General features: G+C 36.9%; 1 protein-coding gene and 1 pseudogene across 2 annotated transcripts in view; one reads left to right on the forward strand and one right to left on the reverse strand.

The window, feature by feature from the left end:
• Window positions 1-18,835, reverse strand: part of SCFD2 (sec1 family domain containing 2) — a 438,813-nt gene that overhangs the window by 330,333 nt on the left and 89,645 nt on the right. For both annotated transcript variants that reach the window (XM_069105227.1, XM_069105228.1), the window contains exon 4: window positions 5,715-5,890. In XM_069105227.1, coding sequence (XP_068961328.1) covers window positions 5,715-5,890 — 176 coding nt within the window. The remainder of the gene's footprint in view (window positions 1-5,714; window positions 5,891-18,835) is intronic.
• On the forward strand, window positions 11,257-16,866 carry LOC138175003 (mitotic checkpoint serine/threonine-protein kinase BUB1 pseudogene; annotated as a pseudogene).

Raw genomic sequence — 18,835 nt, forward strand, 5'->3', positions numbered from 1 at the left:
AAAGAAAGAAAGAAAGAAAGAAAGAAAGAAAGAAAGAAAGAAAGAAAGAAAGAAAGAAAGAAAGAAAGAAAGAAAGAAAGAAAGAAAGAAAGAAAGGAAGGAAGAAAGAAAGGAAGAAAGAAAGAAAGAAAGAAAGAAAGAAAGAAAGAAAGAAAGAAAGAAAGAAAGAAAGAAAGAAAGAAAGAAAGAAAGAAAGGAAGGAAGGAAGGTAGGGAGGAAAGGAGGAAAGGAGAAAGAGAGAAAGAAGGAAGGAAAGAAAGAAAGAAAAAGGAAAGAGCACCTACAAGGTTATTTAAGCAATGAAGCCAACATTGAGGTTACAGTGACTGAAGCCTGAAATTCAAGCATTGTTGAACATTAGAGCCAAGGATTTAGGAATCATACAGTCTAACCACCTCATTTTATAGAAAAGGGAGCTGATGCCCAAAATGACTGACTCAGAAATATGGAGCTGGTGAAAGACCCAGGTCCAGAACCGAGCTCTGCTGATCATTGTTCTCAAAAATTGTGGGAAAAGAGCAACATTTAGAGAAATTGGCACCCCCTCCAAGGGCTGAGACTCTGCTCTCAGTCATGGTCAAACCTCTGCAGGAAAATTACAAGTTGTCCTTGTGCCCCAAATAGACTTAACTATTTTGTTTTCAGACAACAGTCTGCAGAAGAGACAGCTGACTCTGTATTACACCTTAGCATTCAAAGCTAATGGTTGTGTGGGCACTGAAGAAAATCAGTATGTTCAGAAACAAAGGTGAAGGAGAATGACTAGCTTTAAAGTTTGCCTCGGTTCCATAACTGACTCATGAAGACACAGGAACAATGGAGAACACAGAGATCTCTAGAGGAGGGTACAATTATGATGAAAGACAAGTCTCAAACTGTTTAAATATCTACTTGGTTGCCCTGTTCTTTTTTCCCCTTTCACACTAGCAATGAGCAAATAGGGCTCAGGCAGCCTAAGACAGTATAAATTAGTGAAGAAAACAGTCCCCAAAACTAATCATATTCACAGGCAGAGACAGAGCCGTGGTTTCAAGTCATCATCTTTAGCATTTGTAGGGATTTAGAGAAGTGTTAAAGTGTTATAACAACCTTGTAGGAAATCTCTCTGGTGTATTTGCTTCCAAGTGATTCTGTAAGTGATGTAACAGAATTACAGATTTGGAAGGACCTTAAGAAGCCATCAAATCCTTCCAGATAGCTCTAATTATAGGAAGTTGATTTCCCTTCAATTTCCACCCAATGATCCAAATTCTGCCATATGGGGCAAATGGAATATTTCTAATCCCTCTTCCATAAAGCCCTTCAAATACTTGAAAACAGCCATCAGCATCCCCATGACAAACCCAATTCCTTCATGATCAGGGATGGCATTTTGATATCATGGAAAAAATACTGGACTCGGAGTGAAGGGATACCTAAGTCTGAATATTGCCTTGGACATTTACTAGCTGTGGGTCATGAGTAAATCACTTAACCTTTCTGAGTTTCAGTAAAACTCAACTGTAAATCTAGTATAATAATAGCACCTACTGTGATACGGTTGGTGTAAGGTTCAAATGAAATAATATATGTAGAGTGCTTTGCAAACAAAGAAATAGATAAATGTCAATTGTTATTGCTATTATTATATCAAGGTTCTTCACCATCCTTAGTCACCCTTCTCTTAATGTCCTCCAGTTTATCAATATCCTTCCTAAAATGCAGTACATAAAATTGAACACAAAATTGCAGGTGAGGTGTGATCAGAGCAGAATGCAGAGAGGCTATTGTATTCTTCATTCTGAACACCACACCTCTCTTAATTAAAAAAATCTAAGATTAAGCTAGCTGTTTTGGTCACTCCATCACATTGTTAACTCATCTTCAGCTAGCAGCTGATCTACTAAAACCTACAAATCTTCTCATATAAATTGCTCTCTAGCTATGCCTCCTCCAATTTTTACCCAGAAGATTGACTTATTTTTTTTCTTAACTTTAGTAAAACATTGGCCCAAATAGTTCTTACACACCATGTGACTGGGACCTCAAGGTGGACTGATTATAAAAGGACTAGGATTTGGGATAACAGAATTGGCAGAGAAGGATATATATGATCTAGAGGTGGAATATCTTCTAGATATCTCATTCTTTGTAATGACTGAGATAGTATGAGCCCAGTCCAAATGTTCATATGAGTTTTGTCCAGATCCCAGGGACCCAGGCCTCTGTCTTGGGACCTACCACCTTAGCCAGCCCCACCCATGTTTGTTTTTTATTTGAATATTTTGTTTTCCCCCAATTACATATAGAAATAATTTTAACATTTATTTTTTTTAATTTGAGTTCCAAATTCCCTCCTTCCCTTCCTTTCTTCCCTCTTCAATGGGAAAGCAAACAATTTGATATAGGTATACAATTATGCAAAACACATTTACCTATTAGCTATGTTATGGAATGAAACACAAACAAAAAAAAAAGCAAACCCATGAAAAAAATAAAGTGAAAAATAGTATGCTTTGATCTGCATTCAGACACCATCACTTCTTTGGAGATGATTTTTTTTAAATCATAAGTCCTTTTGAGCTATCTTGGATCATTGTAAGTCATTCACAGATGATCATAGTACAATATTGCTGCTACCATGTACAGTGGTCTCCTGGTTTTGCTCACTACACTTTGCATCTGTTCACCTAAGTCTTTTTAGTCCTTTTTGAAATCATCCCACTCATCACTTCTTATACTGCAACATGCCACAATCATATACCACAATTTATTAAGCCATTCCTTAATTGATAAGCATCCCCTCAATTTCCAATTTTTTGCCACCACAAAAAGAGCTGCTATAGATGTTTTACATGTGTGTCCTTTTCCCTTTTTTATGATCTCTTTGGGATTCAGAAGTAGAAGTGATATTGCTAGGGTCAAAGAGTATGCACAGTTTGATAACCCTTTGGTCATAAGACTGTTTTAGTGTCCTAATATTCCTACATCCCTTCCAACATTTGTCATTTTCCTTTTTTGTCATATAAGCCACTCTGATAGATGTGAGGTGGTACCTCATAGTTGCTTTAATTTGCATTTCTCTAATCAATAGTGATTTAGAGCATTTTTTAATATGACTCTAGATAACTTTAATGTTTTCCTCTAAAAACTGCCTGTTCATATTCTTTGCCCATTTATCAATTGGGGAGTGACTTGTATTCTTATAAATCTGACTCAGGGCTCTCATATTTGAGAGATGAGGCCTTTATCAGAAAAACTTGTTTTTGGGGTGGCTAGGTGGCACAGTGAATAGAGAGCACCAGCCCTGGAGTCAGGATGACCTGAGTTTGGATCCAGCCTCAGACACTTAACACACTTACTAGCCATGTGACTTTGGGCAAGTCACTTAACCCCAATTGCCCTCCAAAAAAAAAAAACTAAACTAAAAATAAATTCTGAAAAAAAAAAAGAAAAACTTGTTTTAAAATTTTTTTCAAAGTTACGATTGTGGTTTTCCCTATTTCTATTTTTCCTGGTAATTCTACTTTCTCCTTTCACCTTGTCCCTCCTCAAAAGTGTTTTGTTTCTGACCACTGATTCCCCCAATCTACTTTCCCTTATATCAGTTCCTCCCTGTTTCTCTTCCCCTTCCCCTCCTACTTTGCTGAAGGGTAAGATATATTTCTATACCCAACTGAGTGTGTATGTTATTTCCTCTTTGAGCCAATTCTGATGAGAATAAGGTTCAAGTGTTGTCTGATACGACCCCTCCCCATTTTCCCCTCCACTAGAAAAGCTCTTTCATTCCTCTTTTATATGAGATAATCTATCCCATTCTACCTCTCCCTTCCTCCTTCTTCCTCCATATTTGGAGAGGGAACACTATATCAACTCTAACCTCTACCACTACAAGACTCTGAAATCAAGAGGCAAAAACCAGCTAGTAGATACAGCTAGAGAATTTAAACCTCCTGGTTCCCTAATTCCAGAAATCTAGATTTGCAACCTATTGAAACAAAAGCCCCGTTCCACTGATAATTCTCCCCACACTCCTGTCTCCATTCAAATTAATCCTAAAATGCCCTAGTTCCTCTCCTCCTCTGACATCCTCTTCCATTGAGGCCTCTAAAATCCCATTCTATTGTTAATCGACTCCTTTGAATCCTTCACTTCTCTTTTTCAGACACTTTCCATCTTTTTTGAGCACACAAAAAGCTGGTTTTCTCCCTAAGACTGGATATCTTTAGCCTCCTGAACTCAGTTCTGGCTAATCCTTTCCTCATGTCACTGATACTCTGGACCAAGAGAAGTGAGTATCCTGCATACTAACTTCTCCTTCCACAACTTGCCTTTGCCATCATCATTCAGCCACTTCTCCTCCTCTGAAGCTCACTCCATTCATCTATATGATCAGGTCCAAATCCTTGAGCCTTGAGGTCACATTTTCTGTTTCCTCTAGTTCAGTACCTAGTTCACAGTCTCCTTCTTCAGCTCCAACCCTTGGTTTTATACTGAGTATTCAACATACACAATGACGCTCCCTCAAACATGATGGCAATCTTTGCGAGCAGCAACCATTGCAAAATCCATCACCTAAAGCTTAACCCAATCTCAGCACCCAAAAGCAATGGTCATATCTTAGCTATCACCATTACCCAAAACTGTGCCTCCTCAATGATTCTGAAGTCTGAAATTCCCCTCTCTGATCTTACTATCCCCATAGCCTTAGTATCTGCTTCATTTTTTTAAAACACACACACACACATATTCTCTCTCTCTCTCTCTCTCTCTCTCTCTCTCTCTCTCTCTCACACACACACACACACACACACATTTATTCTTTATCCTTAGCTCAATGTAACCTAGAGTCCCCTCCAACCTATGCTGTTCTCCCATTCCATCACCCCTTCCCTCGTATCACTTTTCTCTTGATCGTATAATTGATGTGTCCACCTATATTCTGTCCTCTGTTCACTCCCTTGTTCCCTTGTCTTACCATCATTCACAATCTGCCGGTAACTCTTAATTCTTTTCTCTGCTCACATTCTCACGATTCCGAATGATACTAGAGGAAATCTCCTAGGTCTACCACAGATTTCATATAACCTAATTTCAACTGGGCCCTCATGACTAAATGGTAAAACTTTTTTTTCCTGACTTACTTTCTTCTTGGCTCCTTTCAGTGGCTACTCTTAAACTTCTTTCTCTTTTTTCTTCAAGCCCTCAATGCCTCCATTATCTCCAATTCTTTCAGCAGTTTTGGTTGCCTTTGGATTTACTAAGAAAATAGAGACCATCTGCCATAAGCATCTTTTCTCCTTTATTCCATATATCAAAACTCCCCTACATCTTCACCTATAAAGAGGCATGGAACTGGAACAGTACATGTATAGAAGAAATATGTGTATAAGGAGTTATGAAATATAGTCGGATGCCAACAATGATCTTCAATATTCAATGATATCAAAAGGAGAGATTGTCTGAAAAGGTATAGAAACAAAATTTCTACTTGAATATTTGTGTTTTTTTCTTTTTTGCTGGAAGTGGAGAAGGAGAAGGGAAGAGAACTAAGGGACAAAGGGAGAAAGAGATTTAAAGAAAAAGTTTTTAGACAATAATAATGATAAAATGCCCAATGTAGTGATACAACCAATATCAAGTATTATTTTATTTTAAAAACATGAACATTAGGCAATTATTTCAAAAATTCAATTGCCAATAAAGAAATGTGATAAAGTCATGTAGCAATTTACCTGGAGAAGTAGCCTTTCAAAAGCCAGAAAGTTGTCCCACTTTGAAGACATGGGATGTTTCAGAGTCTGGACTGAGGCCAGCCCAAGTTGTAGGAGACCACAGTGACTCTCCAAGGCTTTGAAGTTTTTCTTGAAAAGCTGGATATAAGAGGTGAGCTGCCCAGGAGTAACTCGTCCTAGGGATGAGAAAAAAAATAGTTTTCTCAGTGAACTTTTCCTTAGTGCTTCAGTCAAAATTTTGAATGAATTTGCAGTAAATTATTTTGTAAATATATTAATATATTTATTATATTTATTAAATATATTGTAAATTATTGTAATATACTAAATATATTAGTAAAACATATTGCAGTAAATATTTCCAGGCATTTATGTAAATAACATTTCATGGTCAATGCATAGAGACTTTCTCCGGTATTGTAGCAATGTGACAATGTCAAACATACAACAGGAGGAAGAATTTTGGTCAGCTCCTCTATTCATGGATAAGACATTCAGAGAACCCTGGAAAGGCTTGTATGAACTGATGTGGAGTAAAGTAAAGAGAGCCAGAAGAACACTATACACAATGACAACAACGTAAACAAAAATTAGACAACATGGCAAGTGACCTTGGAATAGACACAAGGATTCACATCTAATCTAGAGGCCAGATGACTATGGATACCCAGAATGACAGACTTGGGCAGGTACACCTGTTACATTGGTCAGTTTTACTTCATTCTTCTTTGCTAGAAAAGAGGTTCAGGGATTTGAGGGTCAAGGCATGGTGGGACATAATTGCTATATAACTAGCCCAAAAGCATCAAAATTTCTTTAAAAGAACTGTTCCTGTGAGATCAAAAGACATTTTAATCACTAAAGGAGCTTCATTTGATAATGAAAGGAAAGAACAAGATTTCACATTTATACATGCACTTTAGGGTTCACAAAGGGCTTTCCTTAGAACAAATCTCTGGTAATACAATTGTTATTTTCCCCATTTTCAGGTTAGGAAACAGGCCCAGAGGAATGAAATGATTTCCCTTTGGTTAGGCAACTAGAAAGTGGCAGAACTAGAATTGAAACCCAAGTCTTCTAGCTCAAAGTCAGAAATCTGATTCCAGTATATTAACTATACTTCTTCTTTGGCAATAAGTGGTTAACAGGCCCAGAATGTTGAAAGATTTCATTGGAAATAGGGAACAAGAAATGAAGAATAACCAGAAGTGTATCAGCACTGATGACATATTACATTTGGAGCAACAATCATCTACTTAATATTTATTTAAGATCCTACAATGTACTGGACATTGTACAGAAAAGCTCTATATGGTGTTTATTCCTTCCTTGACTACAACTCCATCTAAAACCAGCTGCCTATAACATTCCAGAGGCCTGAGATAGCTTCCCCCTCTCTCCATCTGCCAAACTACATTCTTTACACTGCAACTGCCCCAAAATTACATTTTCTATAAAATCTCAAGTCATTTAACCTCTTTGAGACCTGGTATTCTCATCTGTAAATCTGAAAGAGTTGGATTAGACAGCTTTCCCACTCAATCGGTGATCCTTTCTTCTTAATCTAGATTAAAGAAGGCTATCAACCCAGACCTAGATAAAGGCAGTCAATGAGCATTTCCCACACACATATACAGGTAGAATTTATTATTCCTTGCAAAGTGACATGGCATTGTTGATAGGGAGACAGCCTTGAAGTCAGGATGATCTAGGTTCACATAGCCACAATATATACTATGTGACCAAAAGCAGATCATTTAACTTCTCATTGTACCCAGATAAATCTTTTAAGGATCCAAGTTAGAGACAATTTTCCGATCTTCTCAGCAAAAGGAGTTTCTATCTCAGGGATTCCCTATAGGAATTCAAGAATAGCTTTACTCCATAAGTAAGTAAAAATAAATTAATGAAGAGTTCTTTCAAGAAAACTGCTAATACCTCGAAGCTTTTTGTATCACAATCATTTCTCAATATACCTTGCCCAGCAAAACCTTTATCTTCCCTTAGAGAAAAGAAAAAAGTTAAGCAATTTTGCAAACAAGGAAACTAGGCCCACAAAGCTCCAGTGGCCCTACTTCCTCTATTTGTCTATTGTCATTTTGCTTTTAAATGGCAGAGCCCAAATGAGAATGCAGGTCTTCATACCTGGTCCCTGTGAAGATGACTCCCAGCCCTATTCTGTCTCCTTGAGCTTTAGTCCTCTTATCACCAAGCCTCTCTTCAACAATTTCAGCTGGATGACCAATACACATATCAAGCTCAACATATTCCCAAAGAGAACTCACTAGCTTTCCCAAAAAAGTCTACCCCATTCCTAATTTCCCAATTTCTGTCTATCATAGCACCATCCTATTAGTTACCCAAGTTCACAGCCTAGGAGTCATCCTCTCTTCCACACTCTCCCTTAATCCCCACATTAGTTGCTTTTTGCTGTTCAGTCATGTCGGGTTCTTTGTGACCCCATGAACCATAGAACACCAGCCCTTCTGTCCTTCACCATCTCTCAAAGTCTGTCCAAGTTCACATTTGTTGTTTCCATGACACTATATCCATCTCATCCTCTGTCATCCCCTTTTCTTGCTGCCTTGAATCTTTCCCAACATCAAGGTCTTTTCCAATTAGGCTTATCTTCTCATTAGGTGGCCAGAGTATTTAAGCTTTAGCATCTGACCTTCCAGTGAACAGTCTGAATTAAGAACTTTAGGTATTGACTAATTCAATCTCCTTATTGTCCAAGGGTCTCTCAAAAGACTTCTCCAGCACTATCTCTACATATCTTTTCATCATCCTTTCCTCTTCATTCACATAGGTACTCCATCACTTCTGACTTAGACTACATAGTAGCCTCATAAGTGGTCTACCTCCTTAAAATTTCTCCTCTCTCTGTTCTATCCTGAATACAGCTACCAAAACAATATTCCAAAATCCCAGTTCCACAAAGCTTCAGTGGCCCTATCTCCTCTAGAGCAAATATAAATCCCTCAGTTTAGTATTTAGAGATCTTCATAGTCTGGTTCAAACCTATCATTCCAGGATGAATGCACATTACTTCCCTTCATACATTCTAGGGTCCAGCTAATCTGGCCTATTTCCTGTTTCCTGTACATGGCATTCCAGCTCCCATCTCTATTCCTCTGCAGATACTGTTTCCCTCAACTGAAGTGCAGTCCCTCTTCATCTCTATCTCTTAAAATATCAAGTTTTCTTAAAAGCACAGCTCATATGCCACCTCCTCCAAGAAGGTTTTCATAAGGCTCCCCTAGCTACTTGCCCACTCCCTCAACAACTCCAAGTTTTCTGATATTTCCTTTGCATAGGTGTATGCTATTTGACTCTACAGAACCATCACTAGAGTATGAGCTCACTGAAGGCAGGACTGTGTCTTTTTATCCTGGGCCCTTGCACAGCTCCTGGAAGGCAGCAGATGCTTAATGATGCTGACTGGCGCATTGCTTTCCACTAGACCATGCAGCCTCTCTAGTTTCACTTCACTAGTGGGATCCAGACTTAGTCAACACTTTCATATACAGACAGCTAAGACATATGGTCTTAATTAAGGAAACAAATGTTTATCTTTCATAATAGAAATCCAAATAGTATCCTTATTAGCAAACCTGGCAATTGTTCACCATTACTACGATATTCTCTTGCTTTTATGGTTTGTAGTATCTCCCCCCCCCAAAAAAAAGCACACAGAAATCCATATAAAAACAATTGTGAAGAAAGGGGGCATGAAAGCAACATTTATTTCCATTTTTCTGTGGATTTATGAACAAATAATTCATATGCAAAGAAAATGCTGCTTGAAGCAATTACAGGTTACTGGTATTTTTTTTAAATCAGTATGTATTTCCTATTCAAATTTGGGGAACTGAGTCTTTTCATTGTATTGCCTATTCTAACATTCAGTCTACTTCAACTAAAAGAACCACAAGGTCTGAGCATTGAAGTACAGACAAAACTTTCATTCATGCTCTGTTTTTCTTTTAACATCATCAGGAAGATTTACATAGTAGTTTAAAAAACTGTCAATCCAGACTGGTTTCGCCAAGTACCTTTAAAAACAATTCCTCTTTTATACTGAGTTTTTGTGAGTGCCACTGTTTTACTGGGATAGCTAACTGGCTCAGTGGATAGAGCACTGGGACTGGAGTCAGGCAAACGAGTTCAAATCTGGCCTCAGACACTTACTAGCTGTGTGACCCTGGGAAAGTCACTTAACCCTGTTTGCCTCAGGCAAACCACTCCAGTATCTTTGCCAAGAAAACCCCAAATGGGATCATGAAGAGTCAGATATAACTAAAAAATAGTTTCAAAAACTGAAAATTTGTAGCAACGTATGAAGGAAAAAAGAGCTTTTGTTACTGTTAGTGCTGTTGTTAGGAGTCAGTAATGATAGGCAAATAGTTTTCTGATTTCAATTTATTAAAAACAAATTTCATCATTACTTTACTGCTTTTCATAATGCTGATAAACTGAATCCAGACACAATGTTGGCTCTATTCATTTATAAATCCCATGAGCATGATGACTGCAAACTTGAGCAGAAGTATCTTTGTTTTTTTGGTATTATTAACTAGAAACACACATATAGATTTCGGATGGGGCAGATTTCATTGTAACAGTCTCAAAATAAAGAGTAGTTTGCCAATAACATCTGTAATGATTAATTACAAATGGCTTAGACAGAAGGAGTCCATACTTTGAAAACTGCACATAAAGTATACTGTTTAGTTGAGAAATTGTTTAATGAAGAGTTCCAGTGAAGAAGAAAACAAACTTGAAGATGTCAACAAAAATGGTGCTAACCAGAAAAACTGATGAGTCAGGCTAAGTAAACACTACTTTTTCTAAACCAATTAGATTGTCCTCAATTTAACCTTCTTTGGCTCAACAAAGATTAATTTAGAATATGAGCTCAAAATGAATGCAATAATAGGATTACATATTACAGATTTAAAGCTGGAAGGGACACTCTAAAAGTCAATTAATCCAACCACTTGATTTTATAGATGAGGAAACTAAGACTGAACAAGGTTAAGTGACTTGCTCAAGTTCATATGGATGTTTTAACTGAGAACCTAACTCTAGCATTCTCTTTCCTCCAAAAGAATTGTTGGTACTCAGTCAGTGTTGTTAGGTACAAGCATAATGTTTTTACCCCAATATTATTATCTTTCTTCTGAATACCTAAGGTGGTCCAATAAAGAAAGAAAATGGAATTCTATTAAAATGACTCAAGTTATTTTCCCAGTTATCTATAAATTATTAGAATGGTGAGAGAAAGACCAGTGAGATTTCCTAAAGGTACTTGTATTTTTTTTAAGCATTACAGAGTGGTTAGAAAATAATTAAAGAAATAGAGTTCCAGAAAGATACTCCAGTGAGTAGTCAAGAGCAACCTCAGTTCATCATTAGAGTCAGTTGCAATACTGATTTAGGAAACTTGAATAGGAAAATTATACCATACTTACAGGCTATGCATACAATGAAACTATATGAAATATGTATGCATAATAGATATACCATACCATACCATACCATACCATACCAAACACACATATATTAAAGCCAAAAGACACAGAGGCTTAGTACTTACAGGAAAAGTTAGCAAAAATAGAAGATTTAGACAGCAAGGCATTAATAGTTAGAGAAATCTAATTTATCTTTATCAGTACTTGACAAGTTAAACTGAAAGATAAACAAGAAGAAAATTGTTATCTTGAAGAGGACTATGCACCAACTAAAACACATGCCTGTCGGGAGATTTGAATCTGGCCGATGGTGGCTGCTCTCGGAGTTTTTGTGTGTGTATGTGTATGTTCGTCTTGGGAGACCATGGACGACCCAAAACGTGCTTTGCAAATGTTTGAAGCCCATGTACAAAGCTACAGGGGAGATGATCCACTTGATCTGTGGGAAAGATATGCACAGTGGGCAGAAGAGAATTTTGCTCAAAATACAGAATTTTTGTCCACACTCTTAGAACAATTATTCAAGACATTTTTGGATAAGAAGAGGTACCATAGTGATCCAAGGTTCATTAACTGCTGTGTAAAATTAGCTGAATTTAACAGTGAACCTCATCAATTTTATGAATTTATATACAGCCAAGGGATTGGTATCAGGTCATCTGCTCTGTATTTAGCTTGGGCTCAGCACCTTGAAGTCCAAGGAGATCTACAACATGCCAGTGCTATTTTTCATAAAGGAATTCATAACCAGGTGGAACCTACTGAAATATTGCATCAACAGTACAGTTTATTCCAGAACAGATTCACTGGAACACATTTGCCAGCTCAAGAACCCCTTTGCAATTCTCAAATTTTAAATCAAATGACAACAAAAAGATCACTTCAAGAAAATGGTGACCCAGCTTGCATTCCTAAAAATCAGGATTCACTTTCTCCTGCAGTGCAGTCATCTGTTCACAATAAAGAATCAAAAACAGAACAACGTATCATCATTTCTAAGTCAGGTTATTCAGTCCAGCAATCTTTATTAGCATCCAGGAGTGATATCAAAAAAATCTGTATGTATTGCAAAGATAAGCTCATTTGTGGAGATTCAGAATTTTCCTTCAAGGAACTGAGAACTCAGAAGCACAAGCAAATGAGAAAACAAAAAGAATGGGCAAATGAAGACAAAGAATACTTAAAAAGGAAAGAAGCTGATGCCTTTGAAGATCAGATTTTAAAGCAGAAAATGGATGAACTTCACAAGCAGCTGAAGGAAGTGATGAAGACAGCACAGGGAAATGCAGCTACTCTCCAGGGTAGAACTGAGGCTCATCCAGTATGTGTGAGGCCAAGTGCACGCTTGCCACAAGAACCAGCTGGACCTTATGAAGCCAGAAATCAGCAGCCCTCAGTTAACATAAGAGACCAACAGCTAACAGTGTCTCCAGTTGTACCACTCTCAGCAAACATTACTTCTGCAACCTCCGTGTTACCAAGGGTCAACCAAAGTGTTGCCTGTCCTGCCTCCCTGAGGCCCTAGCTGGGAACAGACTTCCCAGCTGCAGTGTGCAGAGAGAATTCCAACAAAGTACAGGAAGACCCTGGAGAGGGTCAAGACTGTCACTGGTGCAAGCTAACAACAGCAGCATGAATATCATGCCCGATTCTTTTCAGAAGCATTTGGTGTCTTCTCATGACCTGGAATTTAAAGAACCATATGTGAATAAAAATCCTTATGAATCAAAGCTATACACTGGACCACAGAGTAAAGCTGAAACACCTTCACTTTTTGGTGTAAGTACTTCTCATGTAACACCCAACACATCAGCAGGAATGATACAGGCTACACCATCAAGAGTCCAGCCTTCACCCACAGTTCACATCCAAGAAGCTCTAGGATTCATAATGAATATGTTTCAGGAAACTTCACATCCTTAAGTTTCTGCTGAAGACGATAAACTTTCCTCTCTTAATCAAGATGATGATGTATTTAAGGACTATTCCCAAAAGACTATACAGCCCCTGGGAGCTTGGGGAGTTAATGATGTCCCTTCCAGGTCACCTGCTTTTTCTATCTTTGAAGATGGAAGTAAAGAAAATGCTGGAGTAACACAGCCTATAAACAAAAGCACGGGAATAAGATTCTTTGGTGAATGACCTATGAGCAGGTCTTCTTCCAAACCAAATGAAGGATTTCAGGCAACAGAGCCTGCAACCCCCTGGGAATTTTATATAGGAACCCAGCTGATGGAGAGACTCAACCCCAGCATGCACCACCTGTCCATCAAGTTTGATGCTGCTCACATCTTCCACAATGGCATTGTGTTGGCTGGTGATCTATACATTATGGAACATTACTAAATGCTATTAATCTTTACAAAAACACTCCTGAAAAACTGATGCCACAAGCACTAGTCCTCTACTTTACAATAAAAATTCTCCACATGAAAGAACAACTTCATAGCTGTGAGATCATTCACGGGGACATTAAGCCTGACAATTTTATAGTTGGAGAAAGGTTCCTAGAACAGAACAATGGAATAGATGATTTATCTCATGGGTTGGCTTTAATTGACTTGGGTCAAAGTATAGATATGACCCTTTTCCCAAAAGGAACTGCATTTATGGCAAGGTGTGAGACCTCCGGTTTTCAGTATGTTGAAATGCTCAGCCAAAAACCTTGGAACTATCAGACCGATTACTTACACATATGAAGATGAAAAATGACGAGGGAGTCTGGAAGCCCAAAGGAGTTTTCAGAAGGATTCCAAATTCTGAAATGTGGAATGACTCTTTTCACATCATGTTGAATATACCAGACTGCCACCATCTTCCTTCTCTGGAATCCTTACAGGAAAAACTGAAAGCAGTTTTTCAACAGTCCTATGCAAGCAAGGTAAAATCCTTCCGCTGCCGGCTAATTGTGTTACTTTTAGAATGCAAATGTTCACGAAAATAAAATTGGATTTGTTTCTACCTGTTGTATAAAAAAATAAATGAATAAAACACATGCCTGTTAACACACTCCCTCTTTATATGACCTCAGAGTCCCTCCTCTTTTCATTTTAGAGGTAGCCCAAGGACCACCTTCTATATGAAACCTTTCCTGATCCCCCTTGCTGATGCCCTTCTCCTAAACTATCTTGTACTCAACTACTTTCTATTTATTTGTTTTTGTTTACTATGTATCTAAGCTGTATAAATTTATATATGTATTCATTATCTTCCCTATTAGAATGAAGTTTTTTGGGATTGGGTATTATTTCATTATCCGTATTTGTCTTCAGTGCCTTGCATACAGAAGTCACTCAAATACTTACTAAGTCATAAATATAAAAATCGATTTTTTATCTATATCTAGCTATCTATATCTGAAAAACATAGGATGGTAAAAGAGTTTATTTTTCAAATGTACAGAATACATACTTAAAAACCAATAATGTTCTAAGGCAGTGGTTTCCAACTATTTTTGCTCATATAATCCAATTAATAAAAAATTTTTGAGCACCTACCTCCATATATATGTGTGTATTTACTTATAAATTACATATAAGCTACTCTATTTATAAATATAATAAATATATAATTTATGAATATTATAAAATATACAAAATATACATTTTAGAGAGTACAAGATATAATACAGATTTTTTTTTCATTTACAGTGAAACATTTTTAAAGCAATGTGACTGAATATGCTTAATTATTTTGGGAAAATGTTTATGTATGTCTTGGGAGACAGTGCAGACATTTAAATAATTTCAGGTTATGAGTTATTCATTTAATTTTATGAATGAGCTAGGAAAATAGGTGAGTTTATTTTTAAAGAAATTTATTGAAAGATATAAAATACAATAATTAAATAACAGGACATAATAATCATAATAATAGTGAATACTACAACTATTCAGCATAAGTCATGTTTCTCTATGTATAGATACTCCTCACATACAATACAAAAAAGAAAACAAAATAAACAAAAGTGAATTGACTTAGATTACAACTCAGTAGGAAGTTTACAGTATAAATCTATTCCTCTTTATATGGTTCTGTTTAGTGTATGATATCATCTTAATTTTCTATTTTTGCTTGGATATTTTAGTTGTTTTTTCATTGCAGGAGGGAGAAAGAAAGCAGGAGAGGGTGTAATTTACCCAAGGTACCTGAGCTGCTGCTGCTGTACTCGAGTTACAGTTCAATTACACTTTTAATCATGCTATAACATTGCAATGCCAAAACAGATCAAAGAGAGAGAAATATCTTTGATGGACAAAAGTATTTATAGCATCTCTTTTTCTAGTGGCAAAAAAACTGGAAACTAAAGGGATGTCCAACAATTGGAGGATAACTGAATAAGTTGTGGTATATTGATATGATGGAATATTCATGTTGTAACAAATAAGGAAATTGATAATTTAAAAAAGACACAGAAAGGCTTACATGAAGTGATACAGCGTGAAGAGAACAGAACCAGAAGAATTTTTACAATTTACAATTAATATTCTAACATCAATATTATAAAAATGAACAATTTTGAGAACTTTTACAAACTGATAATAAAATGAGCAGCATCAAGAGAATAATTTATACAACATTATAAATTTTAAAAAGTAACTTTGAAAGCTGTTAAGTACTATGATCAATACAGCAACCATTCATGATTCTAGAAGACCAGTGATGAAATATACTATCCATTGTGGAGAGGTGATGCATTAGGGGTGCAGAATAAGACAGAGATATTTTTGTATACAGCCACTGAGGAAATTTGTTTTTGACTATGCATATTTGTTCAAAGAAATTTTTTTATCTTTTTCTTTTTATAATAGAGTTGGAGGTGGGAGGGAAAGAAAATAGATTTCTGTTAATGTTTTTTAAATAGAGAAGTGTGGGGGCGGCCAGGTAGCACAGCGAGTAAGAGCACTGGCTCCAGTGTCAGGATGACCTGGGGATCAAATCTGGGCTCAGATACTCAGCACCAGACCCAGAAATAACTGGCCGTGTAACCTTGAGCAAGTTACTTAACCCCGATTGCTTTAAAAAAAAAAATAGAGAAGGGTGGGAGGATGCTGCACATGTGAAATGCTGTATGTGCTTTCAGATGAAGTCATTATATTTGTCTGACTTAACTATTTTATGTTATTGTGAGATGTCTCAAGAAGTGGATTAATCTGTACATTTTTATAATGCAAAAGTAAAAAAAAATCAATAAAACTTTTTTCTTAATTCATTGGTACTTGTACTTACTATCTGTTAGGCATAGAGCTAAGATCCACAGATATAAAGCCAAATTTTCTCATAATTAAAAAAATAAAATGAAAATTACATAACTTTAGGGGAAATGGTCCTTGAGCATTCTACTGCAGGTTTACACTATAAAATGGAAGAAATTGCTTCACTTCTCAAACCTTGTGCTGTTCAGTATATTCTGGAGCCCCAGGCCTTTTTTTTTTTTTCAAATCAAATGCTTTACTAACATCATTCATTTCTGCCAGATTGAGCTACAAATTTTCTCCCCGTTTTTCCCCTAACCACTGCCCCCCAAAATAGTGATCCCACTGGATATCCCCTCCTCCAATCTGCTCTCTCCCATATCTTCTCCCATATCCCCTTTGACTTTCCGGTAGGGCATGGTAGATCTCTATGCCCCAGTGCCTGTATATCTTATTTCCCAGTTACATGTAAAATAATATTAATAATAGTGTGTGTGTGTGTATATATATATATGTATATTAAACATTTTATTTTAAAACTTTGAATTCCAGATTCATTCCTTTCCTCCCTTGTCACCCACCCTTAATGGAAAGATAAGCAATTCAGTAAAGGTTGTACATGTGTAGCTATGCAAAACATTTCCATAGTGGATATATTGTAAAAGACTGACTATATTTCTCTCCCTCCTGTCCCACCTCCCCCTTGTTCTATTCTCTACTTTGATCCTGTCCCTTTTCAAAAGTGGGTGCTTCCACCTTCCCTATCCCCCGCTTGCCCTCCCTTGCATCATCTACCCTCTCATCCCCTTCTGCCTTACTCTCCTATAGGGTGAGATAACCTATTTAGTGAGTATGTCATTCACTGCCTAAGCCAAATTCAATGAGAGTAAGGTTTACCCATTCCCTTTTGCCTTCCTGTTCTTTCCCTCCATTGTAACCATATTCCCTTCCCTCTTCTATGTGAGATAGTTTACCCCATTCTGTCTCTCTCCATCTCCTCTCATTATATCCTCTCTCACCTCTTAGTTTCACCTTTTAAGTATCATCCCTTCCTATTAAATTGGTTCTGTGCCTTCTATGTATACCTGTAAACATATATACACACATTCACATATGTATTCCTATGCCCATATACCCTCCTATATAGACATATACATTTATATATACATATATGTATATATATATATATAGTATTCCCTTCAACTATTTTCATACTGAGAAAAGTTTCATCAGTTACAATTATTGTTTTTCCACGTAGGAAAATAGTTCAACTTTGATAAGTTTCTTATGATTTCTTTTCCCTGTTTACCATCTCATGCTTCCCTTGCTTCTTGTATGTGAATGTCAAATTTTCTATTGAACTCTGGTTTTTTCATCAAGAATGCTTGAAAGTCCTCTATTTTACTGAATGACAATATTTTCCCCTGAAATATGATACTCAGTTTTGCTGGGTAGGTGATTCTTGGTTTTAATCCCAGATCCTTTGACCTCTGGAATATCATATTCCAAGCCCTTTGATCCCTCAATGTAGAAGCTGCCAGATCCTGTGTTACCCTGTTTGTGTTTCCACAATATTCAAATTGTTTCTTCTTGGCTGCTTGAAATATTTTCTCCTTGATCTGGGAACTCTGGAACCTGGCTATAATATTCCTAGGAGTTTTCTTTTTGGGATCTTTTTCAGGAGGTTATCGTGGATTCTTTCAACCTCTATTTTGCCCTCTATTTCTAAAACATCAGGGCAGTTTTCCTTGAGAATTTCTTGAAGGATGATTTCTAGGTCCTTTTTTTGATCATGGCTTTCAGGTAGTACAATAATTTTTAAGTGATCTCTCCTGGATCTATTTTCCAGGTCAGTGGTTTTTCCAATGAGATATTTCACATTGCCTTATATTCTTTCATTTGTTTGGATCTGTTTAATAATATCTTGATTTCTCATAAAGTCACTAGCTTCCATTTGCTCCAATCTAATTCTGAAGGAATGATTCTCTTCAGTGAGCTTTTGAGATTCTTTTTCCATCTGGCAAATTCAGCTTTTTAAGGCATTCTTCTCCTCATTGCCTTTTTGAGCCTCTTTTGTCATTTGAGTTAGTCTAATTTTTAAGGTGTTATTTTCTTCAATCAGGTCGTTGACTCTCATTTCATAATTTTCTTGCATTGTTCTCATTTCTCTTCCCAATTTTTCATCTACTTCTCTTATTTGCTTTTCAAAATCCTTCTTAAGGTCCTCTATGGACTGTAACCAGCTTGTATTTTTCTTTGAAGCTTTTGGTGCAAGAGTTCTGACTTCACTGTCTTCCTCCTGTTCCATGCATTGCTCCTTTTTCTCCCCAAAGTAGGAGTGTAAAGTTGGGTTTCTCTGTTTATTTTGCTTCCCTTGTTTGCTCATGTTGCCACTCAATTACTTGACTTTTGGGCTTTTTGCCACAGTAGGACTCTGCCACCAGACAGGGGA

The sequence above is a fragment of the Petaurus breviceps genome, unplaced genomic scaffold (assembly GCF_028583685.1).
Source record: "Petaurus breviceps papuanus isolate PSGF00001 unplaced genomic scaffold, PetGlider_PUasm1.0 76, whole genome shotgun sequence".
NCBI classification, from domain to species: domain Eukaryota; kingdom Metazoa; phylum Chordata; class Mammalia; order Diprotodontia; family Petauridae; genus Petaurus; species Petaurus breviceps.